The sequence below is a fragment of the Salmo salar genome, chromosome ssa07 (assembly GCF_905237065.1).
Source record: "Salmo salar chromosome ssa07, Ssal_v3.1, whole genome shotgun sequence".
NCBI lineage: Eukaryota > Metazoa > Chordata > Actinopteri > Salmoniformes > Salmonidae > Salmo > Salmo salar.
Window position 1 is genome coordinate 29,585,206 of NC_059448.1, and position 27,972 is coordinate 29,613,177.

Sequence of the window (27,972 nt, forward strand, 5' to 3'; positions counted from 1 at the left end):
GACTGGTGCACTTCACAAAATAGATGGCATCATGAGGATGGAAAATCATCTGGATATATTGAAGCAACATCTCAAGACATCAGTCAGGAAGTTAAAGCTTGGTCGCAAATGGGTCTTCCAAATGGGCAATGACCCAAAGCATACTTCCAAAGTTGTGGCAAAATGGCTTAAGGACAACAAAGTCAAGTGGAGTGGCCATCACAAAGCCCTGACCTCAATCCCATAGAAAATTTGTGGGCAGAACTGAAAAAGTGTGTGCGAGCAAGGAGGCCTACAAACCTGACTCAGTTACACCAGCTCTGTCAGGAGGAATGGGCAAAAATTCACCCAATTTATTGTGGGAAGCTTGTGGAAGGCTACCTGAAACATGTGACCCAAGTTAAACAATTTAAAGCCAATGCTACCAAATAATAATTGAGTGTATGTAAACTTCTAATCCAGTGGGAATGTGATGAAAGAAATAAAAGCTGAAATAAATAATTCTCTCTACTATTATTCTGACATTTCACATTCTTAAAATAAAGTAGTTATCTTAACTGACCTAAGACAGGGAATTTTTACTAGGATTAAATGTCAGGAATTGTGAAAAACTGAGTTTAAATGTATTTGGCTAAGGTGTATGTAAACTTCTGACTTCAACTGTATATACTTTAAATACATTAACCTTAATCTAAAAGTACTTCAGTTACTGTACATTTCACTGTATTGATATAGTCATATCAAACCACTTGTCCTACTTCTAAAATCACACTAAACACACAAACACAAGTTGCAAAAGCGGTTTTCTCCTTTCAATATTACTGTAACATGGCGGTTAGCACTAACGCACAGTGTAAGAGTGACAAGTTCATTCATTCACAATTGCCAGCAATGTAGTAATATTGTTCCAAAGGTCGACTAAAGTGCCCCTGAAGTTTATTGAGCTTTATTGAATGAAGAGCCATAAGGAAACTAGACCAAAGGGAAAAATGATCAAGGTGTGCTGAATGGAGTGTACTGAGTAAGGAGGACAAACATAGCCTTTTTCCAAATGGCACCTTATTCTCTATGTAGTGCACTACTTTTGGTTGAAAGTGTGGCACGCACACACACAGAAACACATACATGCGTTCGCACCCGCACGCACACACATAGACTTACCACGTAGTAGAACTGCATGTCCTGCCGCACAGGCTGCTCCATCTGCATCACTGAAGAAGATATTCCATCAGAGACTAAAAACAGAAGAAGTCTCTTTTTTTTCCTTCTCCTCAGAGAGGGGACCAAGGTATGCCTCCTTGACTTTCTTCTCTTTTGCGCTCCTCTCTTTTCTATCCTCTCAATGCTTAGACAGTAAGAGTTTCCTCTCTCTCATTCTCGTCTGTAAAAACAACTCCATCAACGGCAACTGTTGAGTTGTCCATCAGTCAAGAGACAGCTTGAGCCCAGTATGAGCTTGTTGTTGTGTGGTCCCCCCCCCCTCTCTCTCTCTCTCTCTCGCTCACACACTCCCTCTCTCTCTTTCTCTCTCCTGCTTCTCTCTATCTCTCTGAAGATAGCGCTCAGTTCTTCCTGTGCCGGCCGCTGCTGCGGCCGCTGGATGTGTGTGTGACAGAGAAAGAGTGTGTGAGTGTGTGTGTGTGTTTGTGTGTTCTGTGACAGATAATGCAGTGTGCGCTCTTTGCTGTCAGAAACAGGAAACGTGGAGTTTAGCCCTGATGCGTGCGTTCTTGTCAGTCTGTCCATATGTGTGTGTGTGTGTGTGTGTGTGCGTGCGAGAGCGAGACGGAGTTGGTTGAGTTAGTTGGCAATCACTTTTAGCCCACTGAACCCTGATAAATAGTAACACACACACACACACACAGGGTCAACTTCCGACCTGCGTAACCTCAGGTAATTTCCCATGTAATCTATAATGTCTTGTAATTTGTATGTAATACCATATTTTTACACACTGGCACACATATATCTTATCATAATGATACTGCAGTAGCTGGATTAGGGAGGGGTAGATTATTCATTTGCAAAATGATTTTAGATTACAGGTCAAAAATGAAAAACCCAGAATAGCACGAATAGTCTGTATTGCATTACTTAATTCTGTGATTCCTGGGATTTTCCATTGCAAATAGCAATAGTATTTGTGTCATGATGCATCTATAATATTAACAATAACAAATCATAATAATTTGGTGGGTGCTTGCATTTGTCCTATTTCACACATGTACAAGTGTATTAATACGCATGTGTGAATTTTTGCATATCCTATTCTTTGGCGAGTGGGGTCAAGGCCAGGGTCTGCCATTCAATAGCGACCCTGGAACAATTAGGGTTAAGTGCCTTTCTGAAGGCCAAATCGACACATTTTTCACCCTGTCGGCTTGAGGATTCAGTTACTGGACCAACGCTCTAACCACTAGGCTACCTGCCGCTATGGTTATGTATAACATATATTTTTGTTATTTTGACTGAGAACACTTTTATCATACAGGAGGGATTTTCAACATTTAACATTCCAACTGCTGCCAATTCCATGGAATTCGAGTTCTAGGATCAGGACTGCGTCAATAAAACTATAGTCACTTTTAGTTCCAGTGTGATGTCATCGAGTGATATTTCCATTAGGTGGCGACAGACTCCAGTAGGTTCTTACAGCGAGGGCCATAGGCCTCAGATGCATGTATGTCCCAAATGGTACCATTTTCCGTATGTGGTGCACTACTTTTGACCTGAGCCCATAGGATTCTGGTCAAAAGTAGTGCACTATGTAGGGAATAGGGTGCCATTTGGGATGAATACTATGTTACATAAGTTTGTTTTGGATTTTAATAATGAACTGTCTCTGTGGAATTCCGTTTATTAAAGAAATACCCTCCCTCTAGGTAGACATTTTAATCTGAGAGAAATACAGACACACTCCCACCACTACACAGTCTGAAATACAGACACACTCCCACCACTACACAGTCTGAAATACAGACACACTCCCACCACTACACAGTCTGAAATACAGACACACTCCCACCACTACACAGTCTGAAATACAGACACACTCCCACCACTACACAGTCTGAAATACAGACACACTCCCACCACTACACAGTCTGAAATACAGACACACTCCCACCACTACACAGTCTGAAATACAGACACACTCCCACCACTACACAGTCTGAAATACAGACACACTCCCACCACTACACAGTCTGAAATACAGACACACTCCCGCCACTACACAGTCTGAAATACAGACACACTCCCGCCACTACACAGTCTGAATACAGACACACTCCCACCACTACACAGTCTGAATACAGACACACTCCCACCACTACACAGTCTGAAATACAGACACACTCCCACCACTACACAGTCTGAAATACAGACACACTCCCACCACTACACAGTCTGAATACAGAAACACTCCCACCACTACACAGTCTGAATACAGACACACTCCCATCACTACACAAGACTATACAGTTTGAAATACACACTACCACCACTACACAAGACTATACAGTTTGAAATACACACTACCATCACTACACAAGTCTGAAATACAGACACACTACCACTACTACAGAAGAATACACCATCTGAGGCAGACTCTGCTCGCTACAGAGGGAAGAAAGCATAGCTACCGTTTAACATGGCAAGGCATCTATGAATGTAAATAATATATTTAATTTATGAATACATTGGACGTAGGTTCAAGATATAGATGACTTTTCATTTGTCTTGGACTGACCATAGATGTTTTTTCTTTCTGCTATCACCAGCAATGTTCTTTCATTCAGGAAACACAGATATGATAACAGGGTCGTTTGTGTTCTCTGGGAACCAAATGAAATCAAACGACACGAAATGAGGAGGGACTATCCTGAACTTGTCCAACAAGAGACATTCATTTTCATTGCAAAATGTTTTCCATGGCAAAACGCTTTGCTACTGTTTTGCCATGGTGGGCACTAATGAATACACCCCAGGTTCAGAAGAAATTCAAAAGGACATCCATAGACAAAATCAGTGTTAAGCAAGAAAAATAATTTATTTGAATGATATAATAATTTGAATCACATTGGCAAGACATACATAGCTGCATGTGTTCAAACCAACAGCTACATAAACCACACTGCTGGATCTGAAAACGGAGGTTCTTGATGATTATCAGAATAATAAATCAGATATGCAGTAGAGTTTTAAATATGTCCTTCCAATGAGAAATAACAAAAATAGAATAATTCCAAGAACTCTCTCTCTCTCTTTGAGTAACCTAACCCAACAAACATCATCTTGTTTCGTGGGTGTTTTTGTGTGTGTCTTTTAACTTAAAGCTTTATTATTGTCCTGGTCCTATACATACAGAGAGTACTGTGAGCAGTTTAACTGCTGTACAACTAATTATCGGTTATACTCATTATACTTTGGGACAGGAGTTTTTCCTGACCACATGACCTGACCGGGAAACACTCTGGGCCAGAGTTATATGCTATTTGTTTCTTATAGCCTATAACTAGGACCCTGAGTTTTTCCTGCATGGTTAGGTAATGTGGTGAGGGGAAATTATGGGGCTAGGTTTCTGTAAGAACGTTGTTGGAAAGAAAATACATATTTTGACAGAAAAATAACTCCTGTCCCTAATCATCCTATCATCTCTATATTTAATCTGAATAAGGTAGTCTAATGGTACTTACACTGTATATACAGATTAACACTTCAACATAGTTTGAAAGGGTGCGATCAAATCTCGTATGATACCCTTTCAAGCGTTAGACCAGAGTAGTACACTAGATAGGGAGTATGATGTGATTTTATTTTTCTGTCATCCCTCCTCTCCCTCTCTCTTCTTCTCTCCCTCTCTCTCTAGACTTGTATTGTTCCGTGGGGAGTTTGGGGAAAGCTTTAAGAGTTGTCCTTCTGAGTCACGGAATAAAGAAGGGAAGGAAAGAAAGAAAGGAAGAAAGAAAGGAGAGAAGAAAGATGGACAGAAGTTGTATTAACCCAACTGTGATCCCCTCTTTTAAAGGAGTGAAATATCCACTCGTGAAATGTTACCCACCTTCTCTCCCTCGCCCCCCTCCCCCTCCCCCTATCCTCATACCCCTTTCCCTCCTGCTCCCATACTCTGTAATACTCGACCACATTCCTAGACATGGTTGATTGGAGTTTGGAGAGTGGAACCCACTATAATAAATCACTGTATGTGCCAACTGTAGGCTACTGAACAAATCTGTATTTCTTCCTCGTGTGTGTGTGTGTGTGTGTGTGTGTGTGTGTGTGGGTGTGTGGTGCTGTGCAACCATTTCTGTGGCTCGAGCTGGAATCTGCAACTGGATTCAGAGTTACAGTATTTAGTGAGTATTTAGCCTCGGTGTGTGAAAATGTGTTTCTGCCTCGTCCTCGGTCTTGGGCTAAGTCCTCTATCTATTCCTTACTTTTTTTTCTCAACTCTTTCTCTCTCCCTCTTTTCTTTCTCTCTATCGTTATACCTGTGTTTTATGAACAATATAAGGGTACAGCCAAGAGTAGTAATAGTGACGACCACTACTGTAACAGCCATAGTATATGACAGTAGTAACCATATTATACAGTATTACCGTAATAGCCACAGTATATGACTGTAGTAACCATAGTATACAGCATTACCTTAGTAACCATAATAACTACAGTACTTCAGAACAGAAAGAGTAACAACTCTGCATACCTCTAAGGGAGTGTAATATCAAGGTAGCTGAAAACCATAGAATATAATCAGTAGAATGGGCATAGAACCTCTGACCATAGGAATTTGACATTATGGCCCCATTGACTTAAATAGGGGTGTCCATTCTAGTAATTCTATTTCTATGTAGAAAACACAGAAGGTTAAACATCACGCCAGACTACAAGGCAAACTAACACTGAGTTTTGTCATAGTTATTTTTTTGTTGTTGTAGTTCCATTCACTAAATATTTAAAACAAGCGTCACTTGACTATTTATTAATAACGTGTTCATCTACATTTTTTTTCTTCTTTTCATTGTCTTTATAAGTTGTTGTAGTTGTTCTGGTTTCCTGAATGACCGATATAACAAAAAGAGGACCCAGATATTAATCTGGAGTTGTTGAATCTCTGTGTTGTTGCTGGAGGGACAGAGCAGTAGTCTTACAGGGTGTGCTCCCTCTCTTCATCCATAGGGGGGCGCTGTAGCTTAATAGCACCAGGGTTTGCACAGCCCCAACATAATGGTTCTGGAAAAGTGTGGTGAAAGGAGGATGGGTTAAAGATCAGTGTTCACAGTCTGAGTGGGTCCAGAAGTCCACTCTCCTTTCCTTTAAGTACACATCCAGACATTCACACACACTGTCCCTTTTCCATCTGTCTCTGTGTGTTCTTTCACACAATCCACCCTCTTGTTTTCCTTGTAACACGGATGGTTGGTTTGGTCTGGATATATGGACGGATGCACAATGCAGCAGAAGGGGTGGATTGAAAGATGAATTTGAACGTAGCGCTCTTGAACACAACACCAACGCGGCATCCGTTTTTTCCCTTACTAGCAATCATTGACATTCAGGCTGTGTCGTCCGTGAACGTGAAGCTCAGATGCACAGAAAGAATGGGAGGGGTACGGAGGGAGGGATGAGGGGAGGACGAAGAAATGAGGAGAGGAGGGGGGCTACTCTATGGGCAGAGAGAGACAGATGGAGTATGTGTTCCTGCCAGGAAGGAGGACGAAAAGAGAGGGCGAGTGGACGAGAGGAAAGGGCTGCGGCATCACCACTGCACAAAATGGACAGTTTGAGAAAAAAAACATGTGGAGAGGGCAAAAAGAAGAGGGTGATGCATTTTTCAATATGGCCGATGGATGGTTAGCTGTATTCCTGGACTGTCTCTGTTTGTTTTGTGATGGTTGTTAGAAAAGTGGGTTCTAATCACAGTTCCGGAATCCCCTCAGGTCCAGAATCCCCTCTCAGTTCCAAAACGTCACGGAAAACTCCAAAAGACTACAGCCACATGATTCAGACCACTTAATCCTCTCCTTAGGGCGGATAAATGAAGCCCTTGTCTCCACACACACACACACACAGGTCCTAACAGAAACCAGTCTAAACCCTGTTAAATAAACCCAACCCTGTATCATACTCTCTGTTAAGAAAGATCCACAGGGTTCCCTCCATCTTTCACAACTCCCTTGCTGTGTTTGGTTATCATTTCCTGTATACACACACACGCAAGCAAGTACACATACACTCTGGCGGCAGTGTGGGGAGATCCGTCGGTAAGGGTTCGTGGGCTTGTGTTCCATGGCGTTGCTCCTTCAGTTCAGTTGGTTTGATCCTGTTGTGTGCTGTGAGGTGTATCACATAGTCGCCTACTACTGTTAGTAGGCGTACTATTACTATTACTGTTAATAGTACTGTAGTACTACTACTGTTAGTACTACTGTAGTACTTCTGTCCTACTACTGTTAGTACTATTGTACTACTACTGTTAGTACTACTACTGTTAGTACTACTGTAGTACTATTGTACTACTACTGTTAGTACTACTGTAGAACTACTGTTAGTAGTACTACTATACACTGTGGCTCTCCATAGTCTGTTAGAACAGTTCAAGCGGATATATTTCAGTTTATACGGTATGTATGTATGTATATCTTTGTACAGGTTAAATACAATCCGAGAAAACATTTATATGGCCTTCTATCTCGTATGAAAAGATAAACATAAAGAAACGAATAACAGGGATGACACAGGCGTCGTTGTTTCCTCGTTGTTGTAAACTACCTCTGTACGCAGTCGCCAAAGTGCTTTGATTCAAACATAAAGGGTCGGGGCTTGGTACCATGTCCAACTGTCAATCTTCCCGTGGAATGTTTTCGATTTGAACCGTTTTAGTTTTTTTTTGTGTGAGGGACAGAAAATACGACACACACTCACACCATGTCTTCAAAAGACTAGGGTGGCATCTGTCACCATCAAGCATAGGCCTGCGATGTACCCAGTCTTTTCAGTAGGCCTGTAATCTGTCTGTTTAGATATTGATGATTGTTTGCATGGACCATATATGGTATATACTGGTGGTCTTTCCATGGATATTTCAGATTCATTCATTTCCACAAAGATCATTGGGAGTCATACAGTCAGACTCACAGATCGGCTATTATCCAATCAATCTTTCCCTAGTATAGTTTCTCTCTCTCCCTCTCTCATCCACTGTCACTCACATAGCAAAGTAAAAAACCCGAGCGAAAGAATGTGTTTAAGCATGACATTAAAAGTCCTAATTTTCTCCTTTAGATTGAAGGAGACCTCCAAAAAATAATACTCCTTATGATGGAATGGATGGTGTTAAAAACAAAACTCCTTTGATGACCATTGTGACCAACCACTGAGAAGTTAATAAACGTTCATGAAAGGTCAATCAGTGGTTGAGTGGTCTGGTTGGACGTTCCTTTCTCCATCAAAAAGTGGTCATCTATAACTAGATTCAACCTCTACTTTCTCAGGAGATCTCTTGGTCTTGGTAAGGCTACAGTAAGTATAAGAGAGAGAGAGAGAGGATGACCTGGGACAAGTGGTTTAAAAACATTCAATGGTTCAGACTCTCATTGGTCCTGAGGCAGTCTGGTTCCATTATTCCCGGTGGTCATATCCCCTCCTCCGTCCGCCGAGGTCGAGAATTCTGTGACGCGTCGCGCGAGGGGGTTTGTGCTCTTGAGGAGTTCCATGGCAGAGACTCTGGCCCCTCCTGTGCTGGACTTGCTGCCCTTCTTTTGGAGCAGGGCCATGAAGTTGTCATTCCGCGAGGTGGAGCGCGGGGTCGAGCCCAGGGTCAGGGTTCGGATGTCACCACCACTGGTGCTGTGCTTCACCGGGGAGACCAGACTCTGGCGACTGCCGAACGAGTCCCCTGGTTCCTTACGGCCCAGGACTTTCCTTTTTGACCTGTAGGGAGGAGAGAAGAGTAGAAAAGAGGAGAGAAGATGTTAAACACATTAGAATTATTTAATTTTTTTATAAATATGTGTGTGAGTTAGCGTAACTGTCCTTGGTGGAGTGTGTGGAGTTTGGTTTTACTTTCCTTGTGGGAAACAGAAGTCCTGACATGGATAGTAAAACAAGTAACATTCGGACCAGTGGGGACATTTCGCCGGTCCCCACAAGGAAAAAGCGTTTTCAGGCTTAGGGGTTAGGTTTAGTGTTAGAATTAGGGTTATATTTATATTTAGGGTTAAGTTTAGTTTTAGGGTGAGGGTTAAGGTTAGGTTAAGGCTTAGGGAAAATATTTTTTTTAATGGGAATTAATTGTTTGGTCCCCATAAGGATAGTAAAACCAATGTGTGTGTGTATGTGTGTGTGTGTGTGTGTGTGTGTGTGTGTGTGTGTGTGTGTGTGTGTGTGTGTGTGTGTGTGTGTGTGTGTGTGTGTGTATGTGTATTGGCATACCTGTGTATTTTGGTGAACAGGTCCTCTGTTGTGTGTGTGGTAGGTGTGTGTCCTCTGACATCATCATCCATTTCCTCTGTGATGTGGAGTTCCGTCTTGTCACTAACGACCAAACTGCTCTCCTCAACACTCTCCGCATCATCACCTGGAAACAATATGATTGGTCAGTTACTCTCTAACGACTGACCAATGAAAACAAGAAACATTTCTATCAACGAATATCAATCAATAAACGAAGAAAACAATTAACAATGACCAATCAAAACAATATTGGTAGTTATGGTTTTTCAATTGCAATGGCAACCACTTACATTTTAACTACAATTGAAGTGAACCTGGAAAGGAAGTTTTGCACTGTAATACTTTCACTCCTGACAGGATCTGAATTCCAGCTAAATTGATTTTCATTTATTAATTCTCCATCATAACATTGTAAACATACCTCTGCCTGTCTCTGTAATGTTGAGCGTCCCCTCCACGTCTGTTAAAGAAGAGTCCTGTAATGAAGACTCCATGGAGCTTTCCTCATCCGTTCCCATTCCCAGGTAATTTTCCTGGTTTTCCTCTTTCCCGGGAATCTCTTCTGGTGGGAACGCGCCAACGGGAGAGCGGAGAGCGGCAGGGCTGTCTGTCTGTATTCCCTGTCTGTCGGTGGTACCGTTGGAGGGAAGAAGCAGGACGTTGGGCTTCTTTGGAACCGGCGGAGGAACCTTGGGGAGAGATTTGTTATTAGTAGAGTGTACATGATAACCAAAGGACAATGTGCTATGTAGCAAGTAAATACATGCAGACAATATACTGTGTAAGTGAGTGAGTGAGTGAGTGAGTGAGTGAGTGAGTGAGTGAGTGAGTGAGTGAGTGAGTGAGTGAGTGAGTGAGTGAGTGAGTGAGTGAGTGAGTGAGAGAGAGAGAGAGAGAGAGAGTGAGTGAGAATTGACTGAATGACTGACTACAGAACAAAAACATGACATTCATTGAACCATAACCCATTCAGCTGGCCTACCTTGGGTTTCTTCTTGTCCAATTCAGCCAGACAGGATATGGTCATCCTGCTAGGTAGAGACTTGCTCTTATCCTGAGTCTCCAGCACTTCCTGGTTACTGCAGGGAGAGGGGAGAGACCCTCCATCCTCAGGCCCAAGACGGAGCTCCAAGTCAGAGTTGAACTCCGGCTCCATGGTGGGGTCCTCCAGGAGGGGCTGGGGCAGGGGGAGAGGAGGCAGATCGTACAGGGATTGGGTGTGGGGGAAGGAGGGGGCATCGTAGAGGCTCTGGGGGTAGTGGAGGGGGAAGGTTTGGGGATGTTCCTGGGGTCTAAAGGGGCTGGTGGGGTTGTGAGGGAAGGTTTTCTTCAGCTTGGGCTTCCTACCTACCACCATGTAGATGCTGGGGTTAGGCATGGGCCGGGGAGGGTCAACAGGAGAGGCAGGGGGGGAGTCGGAAGCGACGGGGGAGGAGGAGGGGGACTTGAGGAGGATGTTGAGGGGGCGTTTGGGTAATGGAGGCTTGAAGGCCACAGGGGGTTTGGGTTTGGGGGCAACGAGGGGGCCGGGGGTGCAACCGGGGATGACAGGCGGGGGGGAAAGGTCGCGACCCCGCTCCTCCTCAATGATGTCATTAGAGGCTCCATCGAGGCAGTCCTCCAGGTCGGTACGGGAGACAGAACGCAGGCGGATGTTCCGGAGCTCGTTCGTGGTCACCACTGGGAGAGTTGATTGGCTGCCGGCACTCAGTTTACCGGGCTTAGCGGCAGTGGACGTGTCAGAATGGCGCCGGCTGGCCTTCTGTTTTGGTTTGATGGAGGACAAATCCAGATGAGCGTTAACCGGCATCTCGAAGGACAGCCTCGATCGGGCAGCAGGGTCCCGTGGTGATGTAGCTGGCAACGAAGACTTCCTCTCTGGGATTTTGGGGCGCATCTTACACCCCAATGTGGAGGCGGGCCCTGTTGGTGTTCCTGCCACCTGGTTGGAGGGGGTGATGGGCGTCGGAGTTTCTGATTGGCTAGAGTAGCCGCTGGAGGGGGACATGAGTCCTGGTGGCTTGAAGGGGGAGGAAGCTTTGGTCGACTCTGCCTCAACGGAGAGCAGGGAGGGGGAGGTGGCTCTGGAGGTGGAGGGGGAGTCCAGGAGAGACTCGGAGCTGCCCCGAACCTTAGATTAGATTCAATTAAATGTGATTAGATGAAATGTATTAGACATGAATGGTTAAAAAACATGAAAATCATCTTCCTGGTCGTACATCAGAAAAAATCCTACATTAAACCAAGGCTGCCCAACCCTCTTCTAGAGATCTAGTGTCCAGTAGGTTTTCAGTCCACTTATTAGCTGCTCACCAAGGACTTAACTAGATGAATCAGGTATGTTCGGTTTGGACTGAAAGCCTACAGGACTGTAGATTTTCAGGAAGAGGTTTGGGCAGCGCTGCATTACACAATATAGACCAGGCCTGGGTAATTATTTTCCACGGAGGGCCACATAAGAATATATTTTTGCCATTGCGGGCCAGAATCATATTACATAATACCATCGAATGCAGTTTTGTGAAAAGTCCTCGCTGCTTTCGCAATTGAGAAAGCAACTCTTTCGATGTACTTGTCCTCTGCTCAGAAGACATATTCCTATATTTCTCTGCATGCTTCGTCTGGAAGTGTCGAGACAAGTTGTAGTCTTTCAAGACAGCGATCCTCTCTTTGCACACAAAGCAAACAGCTTTCCCTGATACCTCAATAAATACATATTTTGATGTCCACTCTTGCTGGAACACCCTACATTCATTATCTACAAAAACTAATTTTTTAGCAATTTCTAGCTAGCAACTATTTGTAACTGTGACATGTGTCAGCCTGTCAGTCACTCTCTGTCCTCGTTCAGTTGTGATTTATACGTGCTTTCAAAATAAATGTCCCACAAGCGGTGGGAGTTAAATCATTACACAAAGGCGAGTATTCATTGGGCTTTTAATTTGAATAACAAATACGTTTTTCAAAACTTTACTAGCGCAAATTCTTTATGTGATCTGAGCATAATTCCGCGGGTAGTATTTAATCAGGTCGCGGGCCGCATACGGCTCCCCGGGCCGGCCTTTGTCCAGGCCTGATATAGACAGTACATACAGTAAAATACCAAAAAACGGTGACTAAGGTAAGTGCTAATGGCTCTATTCACACTTGCGATAAGTAGACTTAACATGGAAAGTCAAATTTTGACTTATCTCAAGTCTGAAGAGGGCCCTTAGTGTATAGGAGACTCTCTTACCTTCATGCACTCTATAACAGTCGTCCCTGTGGCTGTACTAGACCCAGACAACGACCTGTAGGGGTCAGAAGCTTTCCACTCCTCCAGCTGCCAGTGGGCTGGGAAGGACAGCTCTGTTGGGTCTGGTCCCTGGACCTCGAGGCTAGGGGGTCCGTCCATGCCGCCGTGGCCCAGCTCAGGCTCCTCCAGATCAGGCTTGGAGAGGGAGGAGGAGGAGGGTAGGAGGAAGTCTGGCTGGAAGTCCTGGAGGTGGTCCCGGGGGATGTGGAGGGATTTTGGGCGGCCATCCCGGTAGTGCCCTCCGTTGTGGCCATGCACGCGCCCCTCGGCGTCCCCTAAATTCTTCATGAGCGAGACGCTCCGGACGGGCGGAGGGGGTTTGCGTTTGGACTTCTTCAGCGAGATGGAGCGAGAACGTAACCGTAGGCGACCGTCTGGGGGGAAGTTGCCGTCAGTTACGGAGACGTTGTCAATGCTGTTGCTCCCATCCTCGGAGCTCCCACTGGGGTAGAAGAGGGCGTAGCTCTCGCCCCTCTCACCCCCCTCGCCGCGAGGGTAATGGTGGTGGGGGTGCTGCATCTCTGTTAAACCGCTGCCGCCGTTCCCGTTTGTGCCATTACCGGCTCCAGATAGTCCACCAACGCCGTACATCCCGCCGCAGATGTTATCCGTGGAGCAGAACGAGCCGGAATCCGTCGGCGTAGAAAGAGAACGCTCACGGAACTTAAATGCATTGGCGGCGGCGACAGAACGCGCCGACCTCTCCCTTCTCTCTCCTCCTCCCATCCCTCTCTCCGAACCACTCCGTTCCTCAGTGGGGCTAGCCGCCGCCCCCTCTGTCTCGCTCCGCCTTCCCATCATCATCCCTATGGTGCCTGGGTGCCTGTGTCCGGAAGGTTCTGATATTGACGTGAACGAACTAGAGTGAGACTGCGACCCCGAGCTCACAGAGAGTCCCAAACTGGTCTGAGAGGGGCACATCAACTCCCCACCCTGCCCCCCAACCATCCCCACCATCCTTGCTCCCTTGGGCATGGTCGCCGGGCCCTTCCCCAGCGGACTTGCAGCTAAACTATAACTATAGGGTTCGTTCCAGGCTCCCGGGGAGAAGGTGGAGCCCTTGGGGCCGTTCCAGGACTGAGAGGGGGAGTTGGAGCAGAGGAGGGCGGCAGAGTGGTCCATAGTGCCCAGGGTAGGAGGGGGGTTCCTGGGGGACTGGGGAAGGCTGAGGCTGGGGTCCAGGTCACTATGGGTCTTCCTCAGGGGTATGTGCTGGACAGGGGTGTCTGTGACAGGCTCCAGAGACCGGGGCTGGCCTCCTCCACCGCAGCCCAGGGACGGAGAGGGGTAACAGGATCCCTGGAGGAGGTCTACGCCCAAGAGTTTACCCTCACCTAGGGAGAGAGAGAGAGGGAGAGACTATTGAGTTACTCATGGACAAAAAGAGAGGTTGTTTCATTGATAATGAGGAAGCATACTGACTCACTTAACATCAGAATAATGTTTTCCTGTGCTTGCCTACATTAAGAATGAAACCATATTTGAAGTTTAAAGACATTGGTTAACTCATTACCTTCTACACAGTCATCTCAGGTCTGGTCTGATTTCTTTACATTCATTCATGAAAATAGTGCAAGGAGGAGAAAAACAACTCTCCCTGTAATATATATTTCACTCTACGAATTTCTCTCCTTCCCTCATTTCTCTTGCTCTTTCCCTCTTTCGCCATCTCTTTTTCTCTCCTTCCCTCTCCCTCTGCAGCTTTTTTCGGATAGAGGAGTGGAATGAAGGAAGAGCTGGGCATTGCCATGGCAACAGCTACCTGTTTTGTCATTGGGGCAATGGCAAGATGATGAGAGAGAGAGGGTGCAGCAGAAAACATACATGGATACAGTGCATCTAACTGGAAATCAGGTGCCCACCTAAAATACGCAACACACTTAACCTTACCAAGGTAGTCTCAACACACCTAACTCAGAGACACACAGAGAGAGCGAGAGAGCGAGAGAGCGAGAGACACAGACAGAGAGACACAGACAGAGAGACACAGAGAGAGAGAGACAGACACAGAGACAGAGAGAGACACAGAGACAGAGAGAGACACAGAGACAGAGAGAGACACAGACACAGAGAGACACAGACACAGGAGAACACAGAGAGAGACACAGACAGAGAGAGACACAGACAGAGAGAGACACAGACAGAGAGAGACAGAGATGCAGGGAGAATGATGGAGCGAGAGAGAGAGATGCAGGGAGAAGGATGGAGCGAGAGAGAGAGATGCAGGGAGAAGGATGGAGCGAGAGAGAGAGATGCAGGGAGAAGGATGGAGCGAGAGAGAGATGCAGGGAGAAGGATGGAGCGAGAGAGAGATGCAGGGAGAATGATGGAGCGAGAGAGAGATGCAGGGAGAATGATGGAGCAAAAAAAAGATTCTGGGAAAATGAGAGTGAGGGGAGAAACGAGAGAGAGAGCGAGCAAGGGAAGAATAAAAGATAGATTGAGAGAGATAGATGCAGTGAGAGAGAGAGAGAGAGAGAGAGAGAGAGAGAGAGAGAGAGAGAGAGTTCTGAAAGAGAGTGAGATACTCTACTGTAGATGGATGAGAATTAAGAGGAGAGGGAGGAGAGGGAGGATGGGAAAGGAGGGGGAGAGGAGGCATCCAATGACAAAGCAGTTGCTATGCCAAAACCAGGAGGAGGTTTGGAGGGTGAGTGTCAAAATGCTGCAGCTATGATGACCAGAGCATACTACCAAAAACGCACGCACTCACACACAGAAACACACGCAAAACATAAATAGATAACAGAAAATAGAGTAGATAGAATGTAACCAAATAGATAGGATAAACAATTCAGATTCTGTACGCAGTGATGCTTACATACGCACACTTTCGCACCCCTAGGTGTGTTGGTAAGGTTAGGTGTGTTGTGTATTTTAGATGGGCACAAGGTGGGCACCTGATTTCCAGTTAAATGCGCTGTATCCATGTGTGTTTTCTGCTGCACTCTCTCTCTCTCATCATCTCACCATTGCCATTGCCCCAATGACAGAACAAGTAGCTTAAATAAAAGTAGTTAAAGGTTCATTTTAAATTAAATTAAAATAAAAACACAAGCACACACCCGCACACACACACACTACCCACTCTCCTACCTGTGACGTCGAGGGATAGCAGGTGAGTGGGGGTGCGTCGTCCCAGGTGCCAACGAGGTTTCTCGGCCACGGGGGGTCCCAGGGAGGTGCTGCTCCACCCCACTAGAGGGCGATCTGACCCACAGGGGGACGGGGACGGAGAGGGGGACGGGTCTGTACCCCTACTGATACTTACTGAGGAGGTCTCATCCTCCTCACACACCTGCCCCTTAGACGCCGGCTGAAGAGGAGGTGAGAGGAGAGGGTATAGGTGATGGAGGAGGGGTGACGGGAAGGAAGGAGTTACACTTAGATTCCTATGCTAGAGAATATTTGTGTTGTGACGTTTCAGATTGACATGAAACTCTAATTTTCTGTTTGAAATCAAGCAGTCAACTTCAAATCGTGGCAATGGAAAAAATGTATTTCCATTATCAAACAATATGCTAGCATGTCCAGATACATAGTCCCCAGCACCTAAAAAAAATCAGCTGTAGAACATTTGTACAATAACTACAATTTGTACAAGAACGAAATACAGGTCAGTAAAGGTAAATTAACGTACAAGTTAAATCAAATAAAGGTGTTAATATTTACCAGGAAGATGAATTCAGGTCTCTTGTTGTTGAGGGAGACAGGGGAGCGACTGAGGGTGGTGGACGTGTCGTCAGAACTCTGGGAGGAAGCTGTGGGGTGGCGGAACGTCTGGCCTGTTAGCTTGGTGTCATACAGCTGCTCTTCAAAGTCTGGTAGAAACACATACACATACGTATGGTGTCAGACACACATTGTACCAGACACACACACACAGGTACACGCATGCACACACACAGCAACAGACACGGGCACGCACATAAACACACACAAGACACAGCAACCTCAGAGTTAGTCAAGTTGCAGAACATCCATCCCATTAGCTGCTTCTTGAAGTCTGTTCGGAGCAGAACACTAGTTAGCCACATGCTAAGTGGAGGCTTGGAGGAGTAGACATCTAACAAGAGAACAAAATGTGGGGTCCACCTCTTGCAATGATTCACTGATTCACTACTCTCACCCATTTCCCTCCATTTTTCCTCACACTCTCTTTGGGAATGTTGCTCTCCACCTGCTTTCTCTACTTCCTCCTGCCTTTCTTTCTTTCGTGTCCCTTGTTGCTTCCTCGCTGTCTTCCCCTGCTTCCCTCTCTGTCCTCCTCTCCTCCTGTTTCTCTAGAAGCTGCAAGACTCCACCTCAGGCCATTGTAAACATACTGATTACCATTCCACAACCCACCCCCTTAAAACTCACCAAACACAACCCCCTAGCCATTCATTTCCCCCAAAACACAGTCCTCCACTCCCCTAAACCTCCACTCACCCCAGCAGCCCCATATCCACCCCCCCCCCACAAGCCCTGTCCCACCACCAAACTCCTGACAGTATTTTTTTTTTGGGGGGGGGGGGTGATTGAACTTGCTCTCTGGGACATTATGGATGCCTTCCTCCTGGTGTAGGGTTGCCTAGCAATGCCAGTCGCCTGGGGATAATGGAATACCACTTCAATCAACAATGTACCCCAGCAAATCCCCCTTAACAGAAGAGGGAAGACCTGCCCACTGATTATAGTTGACCAACTTACCGGGAGCCTGTGGTTGTCAGGTCTGGTTTTGGTTCTGGTTTGGCTATAGCAACACAGATCTGGCAACTTGGCCATCTAACATCAAATATAACATCCCCAGTTAACTTCAGACTATTCAAGGTGAACTGATCACAACCTTACAGTGAATGTGGAATGAATGAGAGTTTAAGTAATAACTTATTGATGACTTTCTTGATTGCATCACCTCACTTGTTTTTCTGTATTTGCTGCAATGTCATGAAATCAAATGTTATTTGTCACATGCGCCGAATACACAGGTGTAGACCTTGCCGTGAAATGCTTACTTACAAACCCTTAACCAACAATGTAGTTTTAAGAAGTTAAGAAAAAATATTTACTAAGTAAAGTAAAAAATGAAATAATAATAATTATAATATATAATAATAATAATAATAATAATAATAATAATAATGAGGCTATATACAGGGTGTACCGGTCAATCCTGGGTAGCCATTTGATTAGCTGTTCAGCAGTCTTATTACTTGGGGGTAGAAGCTGTTCAGAAGCCTTTTGGACCTACACTTGGTGCTCTGGTACCACTTGCCGTGCGATAGCAGAGAGAACAGTCCAAGACTAGGGTGGCTGGAATCTTTGGCAATTTTCAAATCAAATCAAATTTTATTGGTCACATACACATGGTTAGCAGACATTAATGTGAGTGTAGCAAAATGCTTGCGCTTCTAGTTCTAACAGTGCAGTAATATCTAACAAGTAATCTAACAATTTCACAACAACTACCTTATACACACAAGTGTAAAGGGATGAATAAGAATATGTACATATAAATATATGGATGAGCAATGGCCGTGCGGCATACACAAGATGTAGTAGATTGTATACAGTAGAGTACATACATATGAGATGAGTAATGTAGGGTATGTAAACATTATATAGTGGCATTGTTTAAAGTGACTAGTGATACATTTATTACATCCAATTATTAATTATTAAAAGTGGCTAGAGAGTTGAGTCTGTATGTTGGCAGCAGCCACTCAATGTTAGTGATGGCTGTTTAACAGTCTGATGGCCTTGAGATAGAAGCTGTTTTTCAGTCTCTCGGTCCCAGCTTTGATGCACCTTTACTGACCTCGCCTTCTGGATGATAGCGGGGTTAACAGGCAGTGGCTCGGGTGGCTGTTGTCCTTGATGATTTTTTTGGCCTTCATGTGACGTCGGGTGGTGTAGGTGTCCTGGAGGGCAGGTAGTTTGCCCCCGGTGATGCATTATGCAGACCGCACTACCCTCTGGAGAGCCTTACGGTTGTGGGTGGAGTAGCCCGACAGGATGCTCTCAATTATGCATCTGTAAAAGTTTGTTTTCGGTGACAAGCCAAATTTCTTCAGCCTCTTGAGGTTGAAGAGGCGCTGTTGCGCCTTCTTCACCACGCTGTCTGTGTGGATGGGCCATTTCAGTTTGTCTGTGATGTGTACGCCGAGGAACTTAAAACTTTCCACCTTCTCCACTACTGTCCTGTCGATGTGGATAGGGGGGTGGTCCCTCTGCTGTTTGCTGAAGTCCACGATCATCTCCTTTGTTTTGTTGACGTTGAGTGTGAGGTTATTTTCCTGACACCACACTCCGAGGGCCCTCACTTCCTCCCTGCAGGCCGTCTCGTCGTTGTTGGTAATCAAGCCTACCACTGTAGTGTCGTCTGCAAACTTGATTGAGTTGGAGGCGTGCATGGCCACACAGTCATGGGTGAAAAGGGAGTACAGGGGAGGGCTGAGAACGCACCCTTGTGGGGTCCCAGTGTTGAGGATCAGCGGGGTGGAGATGTTGTTTCCTACCCTCACCACCTGGGGGCGGCCCGTCAGAAAGTCCAGGACCCAGTTGCACAGGATGGGGTCGAGACCCAGGGTCTCAAGCTTAATGACAAGTTTGGAGGGTACTATGGTGTTAAATGCTGAGCTGTAGTCGATGAACAGCATTCCTACATAGGTATTCCTCTTGTCCAGATGGGATAGGGCAGTGTGATTGAGATTGCGTCATTTGTGGACCAATTGGGGCGGTAATCAAATTGGAGTGGGTCTAGGGTATCAGGTAGGGTGGAGGTGATATGATCCTTGACTAGTCTCTCAAAGCACTTCATGATGACAGAAGTGAGTGCTCCGGGGCGATAGTCGTTTAGCTTAGTTACCTTAGCTTTCTTGGGAACAGGAACAATGGTGGCCCTCTTGAAGCATGTGTGCACAGAAAACTTGGATAGGGATTGATTGAATATGTCCGTAAACACACCAGCCAGCTGGTCTGCGCATGCTCTGAGGACGTGGCTAGGGATGCCGTCTGGGCCAGCATCCTTGTGAGGGTTAACACATTTAAATGTTTTACTCACGTTGGCCACTGTGAAGGCAAGCCCACAGGTTTTGGTAGCGGGCCGTACCAGTGGCACTGTATTGTCCTCAAAGCGAGCAAAGAAGTTGTTTAATTTGTCTGGGAGCAAGACGTCGGTGTCTGCGACAGGGCTGGTTTCTTTTTGTAATCCGTGATTGACTGTAGACCCTGCCACATACGTCTCGTGTTTGAGCCGTTGAATTGCAACTCTACTTTGTCTCTATACTGATGCTTAGCTTGTTTGATTGCCTTGCGGAGGGAATAGCTACACTGTTTGTATTCGGTCAGGTTTCTGGTCACCTTGCCATGATTAAAAGCAGTGGTTCGCACTTTCAGTTTTGCGCAAATGCTGCCATCAATCCACGGTTTCTGGTTAGGGAAGGTTTTAATAGTCACTGTGAGTACAACATCACCGATGCACTTGCTACTAAACTCGCTCACTGAGTCAGCGTATACATCAATGTTGTTGTCTGAGGCTATCCGGAACATATCCGAGACCACCTGATCGAAGCAATCTTGAAGCGTGGAATCCGATTGGTCGGACCAGCGTTGAACAGACCTGAGCACGGGCATTTCCTTTTTTAGTTTCTGTCTATAGGCAGGGAGCAACAAAATGGAGTCATGATCAGATTTGCCAAAAGGAGGGCGGGGGAGGGCTTTGTATGAGTCGCGGAAGTTAGAGTAGCAATGATCCAGAATGCTGCCAGCTCGAGTCGCGCATTCAATATGTTAATAAAATGTAGGGCCTTCCTCTGACACTGCCTGGTATAGAGATCCTGGATGGCAGTGATGTTCTGGGCTGTACACACTACCCTCTGTAGCACCTTGCGATCGGAGGCCGAGCAGTTGCCATACCAGGCAGTGATGGAACCAGTCAGGATGCTCTTGATGGTGCAGCTGTTGAGGATCTGAGGACCCATGCCAAATCTTTTCAGTCTCCTGAGGGGGAATAGGCATTGTCATGCCCTCTTCACAACTGTCTTGATGTGTTTAGACCACGATAGTTTGTTGGTGATGTGGACACCAAGGAACTTGAAGCTCTCAACCTGCTCCATTACAGCCCCTTCAATGAGAAATGGAGTGTGCTTGGGCCTCCATTTCCTGTAGTCCACGATCATCTCTTTTGTTTTGATCACGTTGTGGGAGAGATTTTTGTCCTGGTACCACACGTCCAGGTTTCTGACCTCATCCCTATAGGCTGTCTCATCGTTGTCTGTGGTAGGCCTGATCACCGACGACACCGTTGTGTCATCTGCAAACTTTATGATGGAGTTGGAGTCGTGCTTGGCCACGCTGTCATGGGTGAACAGGGAGTACCGGAGGGGACTAAGCACGTACACCTGAGGGACCCCCATGTTGAGGATCAGCGTGGCATATGTGTTGTTGCCTATCTTTAGCACCTGGGTGCGACCCGTCAGGATGTCCAGGATCCAGTTGCAGAGGGAGGTGATAACTTCTTGCGGATCAGTGGGACGCCACCGTCCCATTTCGAAAACTTCTGGTGAAATTGCAGAGCGCCAAATTCAAATTAAATGACTATAAAAATTAAACTTTCATGAAATCACAAGTGCAATACATCAAAATAAAGCTTAACTTGTTGTTAATCCAGCCGCCATGTTAGATTTCAAAAAGGCTTTACGACGAAAGCAAACCATGCAATTATCTGAGGACAGTGCCCAGCATACAAATGCATAACAAATCATTTTCAACCAGGGAGTTGCGACACGAAAGTCAGAAATAGCAATATAATATAGGCCTTACCTTTGAAGATCTTCTTCTGTTGGCACTCCAAAATGTTCCAGTTACATTACAAATGGTCCTTTTATTCGATAAAGTCCTTCTTTATATCCATAAAAATCAGTTTAGCTGGCGTGCTTCAGTCAATAATCCACTCGGTTTCCCTCCTTCAAAATGCATACAAAATGAATCCCAAACATTACCAATAAACTTATCCAAACAAGTCAATCAACCTTTATAATCAAACCTTAGGTACCCTAATACGCAAATAAACGATAAAATTTAAGACGGAGAATCGTTATTGTCTTTACCGGAGAAAAGTACCAAAGAACACGCTCTCATTCACGCACTTGGAAACACTACAGCCAAAATGGGAGCCACCTAGAAAAACTACAATTTCCGGCTCATTTTTCCAAAAACAAGCCTGAAACTCTCTCAAGACTGTTGACATCTAGTGGAAGCCCTAGGAACTGCAATCGGGCACGATTTTGCCCTATTATAAAAGTTCCAGCCATTGAAATCAGTGGTAGGATTATTTTTTTTTGGGGGGGGGACGGTTTGTCCTCGGGGTTTCGCCAGCTATTTCAGTTCTGTTATGCTCATAGACATTATTTTAACAGTTTTAGAAACTTTAGAGTGTTTTCTATCCAAATCTACCAATTAAATGCATATCCTAGCTTCTGGGCCTTTGGACACGCTTTTCATGCGGACGTCAAAATACCGCCCCCTATCCCAAAGAAGTTAAGGCCCAGGGTCCTTAGCTTACTGATGAGCATTGAGGGCACTATGGTGTTGAACGCTGAGCTGTTGTCAATGAATAGCATCTCACGTAGGTGTTCCTTTTGTCCAGGTGGGAAAGGGTAGTCTTGAGTGCAATAGAGATTGCATCATCTGTGTATCTGTTGGGGCAAATTGGAGTTGGTCTAGGGTTTCTGGGATGATAGTGTTGATGTGAGCCATGATCAGCTTTTCAAACCACTTCATGGCTACAGACGTAAGTGCTATGGGTCAGTAGTCATTTAGGCAGGTGCCTTGGGCGGTCTGCTTGAAACATGTAGGTATTACAGGCTCGGCCAGGGACAGGTTGAAAATGTCAGTGAAGACACTTGCCAGTTGGTCAGCGCATGCTCGGAGTTTACGTCCTGATAAACTGTCTGTTGACCTGTTTAAAGGTCTTACTCAGCTACAGCAAGGGGGATCATACAGTCGTCTGGAACAGCTGGTGCTCTCAGGCATGCTTCAGTGTTGCTTGCCTTGAAGCGCGCATAGAAGTAATTTAGCTCGTCTGGTAGGCTTGTGTCACTGGGCAGCTTGCACCTGGGCTTCCGTAATAGTTTGCAAGCCCTGCCACATCCGACGAGCATCAGAGCTAGTGTAGTAGGATTCAATCTTAGTCCTGTATTTACGCTTTGCCTGTTCGATGGTTCGTCTGAGGGCATATCAGGATTTCTTATAAGCGTCCGGGTTAGAGTCCTGTTCCTTGAAAGCGGCAGCTCTACCCTTTAGCTCAGTGCTGATGTTGCCTGTAATCCATGGCTTTTGGTTGGGGTATGTACGTACTTTCACTGTGGGGACAACGTCATCGATGCACTTATTGATGAAGCTGGTGACTGATGTGGTATACTCCTCAATGCCATCGGATGAGTCCCGGAACATATTTCAAGTCTGTGCTAGCAAAACAGTCCTGTAGCTTAGCATTTGCGTCATCAGACCACTTCCGTATTGACCGAGCCACTGGTAATTCCTACTTTAGTTATTGCTTGTAAGCAGGAATCAGAAGGATAGGATTATGGTCAGACTTGCCAAATGCAGGGCGAGGGAGAGCTTTATATGCGTCTCTGTGTGTGGAGTAAATGTGGTCTAGAAAATGTTTTCTTCTCTTGTTACACATGTAACATGCTGGTAGAAATGAGGTAAAACTAATTTAAGTTTCCATGCATTGAAGTCCCCGGCCACCAGGAGTGCCACCTCTGGATGAGCACTTTCCTGTTTGCTTATGGCTTTATACAACTTGTTGAGTTCGGTCTTCGTGCCAGCATCGGTTGGTGGTGGTAAATAGACAGCTACAAAAAATATAGATGAAAACTCTTGGTAAATGGTGTGGTCTACAGCTTATCATAAGATGCTCTACCTTAGGCCAGCAAAACCTCGAAACTTCCTTAATATTTGATTTAGCGCACCAGCTGTTATTGACAAATAGACACAGACCGCCATCCCCTGTCTTACCGGAGGCAGCTGTTCTGTCTTGCCAATGCACAGAAAAACCAGCCACGACTCAAAGAAACATAAGATATTACAGTTGTTAATGTCCCGTTGGTAGAATAGTCTTGAACGGAGCTCATCCAGTTTATTCTCCAATGATGCACATTGGCCAATAGGATGGATGGTAGAGGCGGGTTACCCACTCGCCAACAAATTCTCACAAGGCACCCGGACCTGCGTCCCCTGTATCTGCGTCTTCTCTTCACGTGAATTAAGGGGATTTGGGCCTGGTCGGGTATGTAGAGTAAATCCTTCTCGTCCGACTCGTTAAAGAAAAAAATCTTTATCCAGTTCGAGGTGAGTAATCGCTGTTCTGATATCCAGAAGCTCTTTTTAGTCATAAGAGACTGTGGCAGAAACATTATGTACAAAATAAGTTACAAATAATGTGAAAAAACACACAAAATAGCACAATTGGTTAGGAGCCCGTAAAACGGCAGCCATCTCCACCGGCGCCATTACACTCATTTCTCAAATCTAGCCTGAGTGCCAGTCTGTTTATGTTATAGATATGTGGTAATGGAGTAAGGGCCTGAGGGCACACATTTAGTGTGTTGAGAATTCTGTAATGAATGTATTGTAATGTATTTAAAATTGTATAACTGCCTTAATTTTGCCTTGGCTGCAGCTAATGGGGATCCATAAGAAATCCAAAATGTTATGATGTCAATTCCTTGTCACCTTCTCACCAACTCAAATTCTGGGTATGGGTAAATGTAATTGGCAAATAAAGGTGATTCTGATTGCATGGGAAAAAATATTTGGCTTGACAATGAGCAATTGATTTGGCAAGAGTACAAACAGATCTGGGATCAGGCTACAATAAATCTGCTTTGTGGTGCAAAAATCTAAAACAAAAATCTATGCCAGTGATTCTGTTTAATGTATTAGTCTTGCTATTGAGAGTAGAAAAATCTGTCCTCATCTATCAGACTGCAGTCTCAGTCTTTCAACATCACAAAACACAAAAGAGTGCCTATTCTCATCCAAGGCTGCTCTAAATGTGAGTTGACACCAGCAGCAAAAAGGTACAGACAAGTATGCCACTGTAAATGTAGGAATTAATTAATCATGATATAGAAACAACAAAATAAGAGTTTTTATATAATGGTGGTATTGCAAGGGGCACAGGTGAGTATTATATGCCAGATAGTATAAAAGTCTTTAAAAAAATATATTTTAAATATATTTAAAAATAAGTTCATCTCAATTAGATGCAGTGGTGTAAAGTACTTAAGTAAAGCTACTTTAAAGTATCTGTACTTTACTATTTATATTTTTGACAACTTTTACTTCACTACATTCCTTAAGAAAATATTGTACTTTAAACTCCATACATTTTCCTTGACACACAAAAGTACTCGTTACATTTTGAATGCTTAGCAGGACAGGAAAATAGTCAAATTCACGCCCTTATCAACCGAACATCCCTGGTCATCCCTACTGCCTCTGATCTGGCAGACTCACTAAACACACATGCTTTGTTTGTAAATTATGTCTGAATGTTGGAGTGTGCCCGTGGCGTTCCGTAAATAAATAAAAAGTAAATGGTGCCATCTGGTTTGCCTAAAAGGAATTTGAAATGATTTATACTTTTACTTTTGATACTTAAGTATATTTTAAACCATATACTTTTCCTCAAGTAGAATTTTACTAGATGACTTTTACTTTTATTTGAGTCATTTTCTATTAAGGTATCTTTACTTTTATTCAAGTATGATAGTTGGGTACTTTTTCCACCACTGATTAGATGTTTGTCTCTAAATATGCAGATTTGGAGGAAAGTGAGTCAGTTGGATTCAAGAACAGCAACTCTCTCTCCAGACATGATTGAGCAGCTTAACACTGACTCCATCTCAAATGGCACCCTATTCCCTCTATGATGGACTACTTTTGACCAGGACCCATCGGGCTACAGTATGCTGCTTGTCGACTGTAACACCAGTATTGCACTAGTCTATACACCCTTATGTTATACTAGGGAAATTGTTTCCTTAACTCTGGCTGACAGTGAAGACTTGTGAAGAGAAGAATCAAAAACATTTGCATAATCAAAACAGTTGCTTTGTGAGAAGATGATAGAGTTCACAGTTAGCCTGTGTTATGCAAATGATAGCTGAAAAGTACCAGTGGCCGGGCTTTGGCCCCAAGTGAGAGCAGTGTCAATCAATCAATCACATGTATTTATAAAGCCCTTTTTACATCAGCAGATGTCACAAAGTGCTATACAGAAACCCAGCCTAAAACCCCAAACAGCAAGCAATGCAGATGTAGAAGCACGGTGGCTAGGAAAAACTCCCAAGAAAGGCAGGAACCTAGGAAGAAACCTAGAGAGGAACCAGGATTAAAAGAGTTCATGGCCTTTTAAGGCCAGATTGTTCTTCAAGATGTTCAAACGTTCATAGATGACCAGCAGGGTCAAATAATAATCACAGTGGTTGTAGAGGGTGCAACAGGTCAGTACCTCAGGCGTAAATGAGCCATGGCGCAGTGAGACACGGGTGCCAGTTTGCATAGATGGAAAAGTCTGAGCCTTTTGGGAAAAACACTGAGGTAAATCCTGTATGGAAATGTGTCAATATATTTAGGGAATATGGTGACATTTGGAACGCAGACTCAGTCTTCCCCTCAGGCTAGCATAGCATTAGCATTCCAGTGGAAAGCTCATTTAATCCTGCTTTAATTAGCATAACCATGCTAATATTTGCCCATTAAAAGCTATAAGATTGACACCAAAACATGCTTATGCTAAATTCAGAGCAAGTAAGATCTTGAAAAGGAAAATACCTGTCTATTTGTGGAAAAGTCATATCACAGTTTACCTATTTGCTTATGGTTTTGCCTACACCTTAGCGACCTGCTTTTTAAATTATATGAACAAAAAATATTCAATTTTATTTGGTATGGCAAGCCTGTCAAAATTAAAAGGGCCTATTTATATAACGAATATGAATTTGGAGGGCAGAAATTATTATATACTGCTCAAAAAAATAAAGGGAACACTAAAATAACACATCCTAGATCTGAATGAAATAATCTTATTAAATACTTTTTTCTTTACATAGTTGAATGTGCTGACAACAAAATCACAAAAATAATCAATGGAAATCCAATTTATCAACCCATGGAGGTCTGGATTTGGAGTCACACTCAAAATTAAATTGGAAAACCACACTACAGGCTGATCCAACTTTGATGTAATGTCCTTAAAACAGGTCAAAATGAGACTCAGTTGTGTGTGTGGCCTCCACGTGCCTGTATGACCTCCCTACAATGCCTGGGCATGCTCCTGATGAGGTGGCGGATGGTCTCCTGAGGGATCTCCTCCCAGACCTGGACTAAAGCATCCTCCAACTCCTGGACAGTCTGTGGTGCAACGTGTCATTGGTGTATGGAGCGAGACATGATGTCCCAGATGTGCTCAATTGGATTCAGTTCTGGGGAACGGGCGGGCCAGTCCATAGCATCAATGCCTTCCTCTTGCAGGAACTGCTGACACACTCCAGCCACATGAGGTCTAGCATTGTCTTGCATTAGGAGGAACCCAGGGCCAACCGCACCAGCATATGGTCTCACAAGGGGTCTGAGGATCTCATCTCGGTACCTAATGGCAGTCAGGCTATCTCTGGCGAGCACATGGAGGGCTGTGCGGCCCCCCAAAGAAATGCCACCCCACACCATGACTGACCCACCGCCAAACCGGTCATGCTGGAGGATGTTGCAGGCAGCAGAATGTTCTCCACGGCGTCTCCAGACTCTGTCACATGTGCTCAGTGTGAACCTGCTTTCATCTGTGAAGAGCACAGGGCGCCAGTGGCGAATTTGACAATCTTGGTGTTCTCTGGCAAATGCCAAACGCACGCTGTTGGGCTGTAAGCACAACCCCCACCTGTGGACGTCGGGCCCTCATACCACCCTCATGGAGTCTGTTTCTGACCGTTTGAGCAGACACATGTACATTTGTGGCCTGCTGGAGGTCATTTTACAGGGCTCTGGCAGTGCTCCTCCTGCTCCTCCTTGCACAAAGGCGGAGGTAGCGGTCCTGCTGCTGGGTTGTTGCCCTCCTACGGCCTCCTCCACGTCTCCTGATGTACTGGCCTGTCTCCTGGTAGCGCCTCCATGCTCTGGACACTACGCTGACAGACACAGCAAATCTTCTTGCCACAGCTCGCATTGATGTGCCATCCTGGATGAGCTGC

At 45.0% G+C, this 27,972-nt stretch overlaps 2 protein-coding genes across 6 annotated transcripts in view; both read right to left on the reverse strand.

The window, feature by feature from the left end:
• arhgap36 (Rho GTPase activating protein 36) overlaps window positions 1–1,590 on the reverse strand; it is a 96,037-nt gene extending 94,447 nt beyond the window's left edge. Inside the window, exon 1 of the mRNA XM_014207436.2 lies at window positions 1,141–1,590. Within this exon, the coding sequence (XP_014062911.1) occupies window positions 1,141–1,188 (48 nt within the window). The 5' untranslated portion in view covers window positions 1,189–1,590. The remainder of the gene's footprint in view (window positions 1–1,140) is intronic.
• A 2,415-nt stretch (window positions 1,591–4,005) lies between these two features.
• LOC106609059 (NHS-like 2) overlaps window positions 4,006–27,972 on the reverse strand; it is a 149,252-nt gene continuing 125,285 nt past the window's right edge. For 4 of the 5 annotated variants that reach the window (XM_014207428.2, XM_014207432.2, XM_014207430.2 and 1 more), the window contains 7 exons: window positions 16,403–16,551; window positions 15,827–16,046; window positions 12,671–14,064; window positions 10,418–11,566; window positions 9,857–10,124; window positions 9,415–9,559; window positions 4,006–8,913 (listed from right to left, as the gene is read on the reverse strand). In XM_014207428.2, coding sequence (XP_014062903.1) covers window positions 8,574–8,913; window positions 9,415–9,559; window positions 9,857–10,124; window positions 10,418–11,566; window positions 12,671–14,064; window positions 15,827–16,046; window positions 16,403–16,551 — 3,665 coding nt within the window. In that variant the 3' untranslated portion in view covers window positions 4,006–8,573. Of the gene's footprint in view, window positions 8,914–9,414; window positions 9,560–9,856; window positions 10,125–10,417; window positions 11,567–12,670; window positions 14,065–15,826; window positions 16,047–16,402; window positions 16,552–16,859; window positions 17,045–27,972 lie in introns of those variants that run through there. The other variant, XM_014207434.2, reaches the window with a different exon arrangement.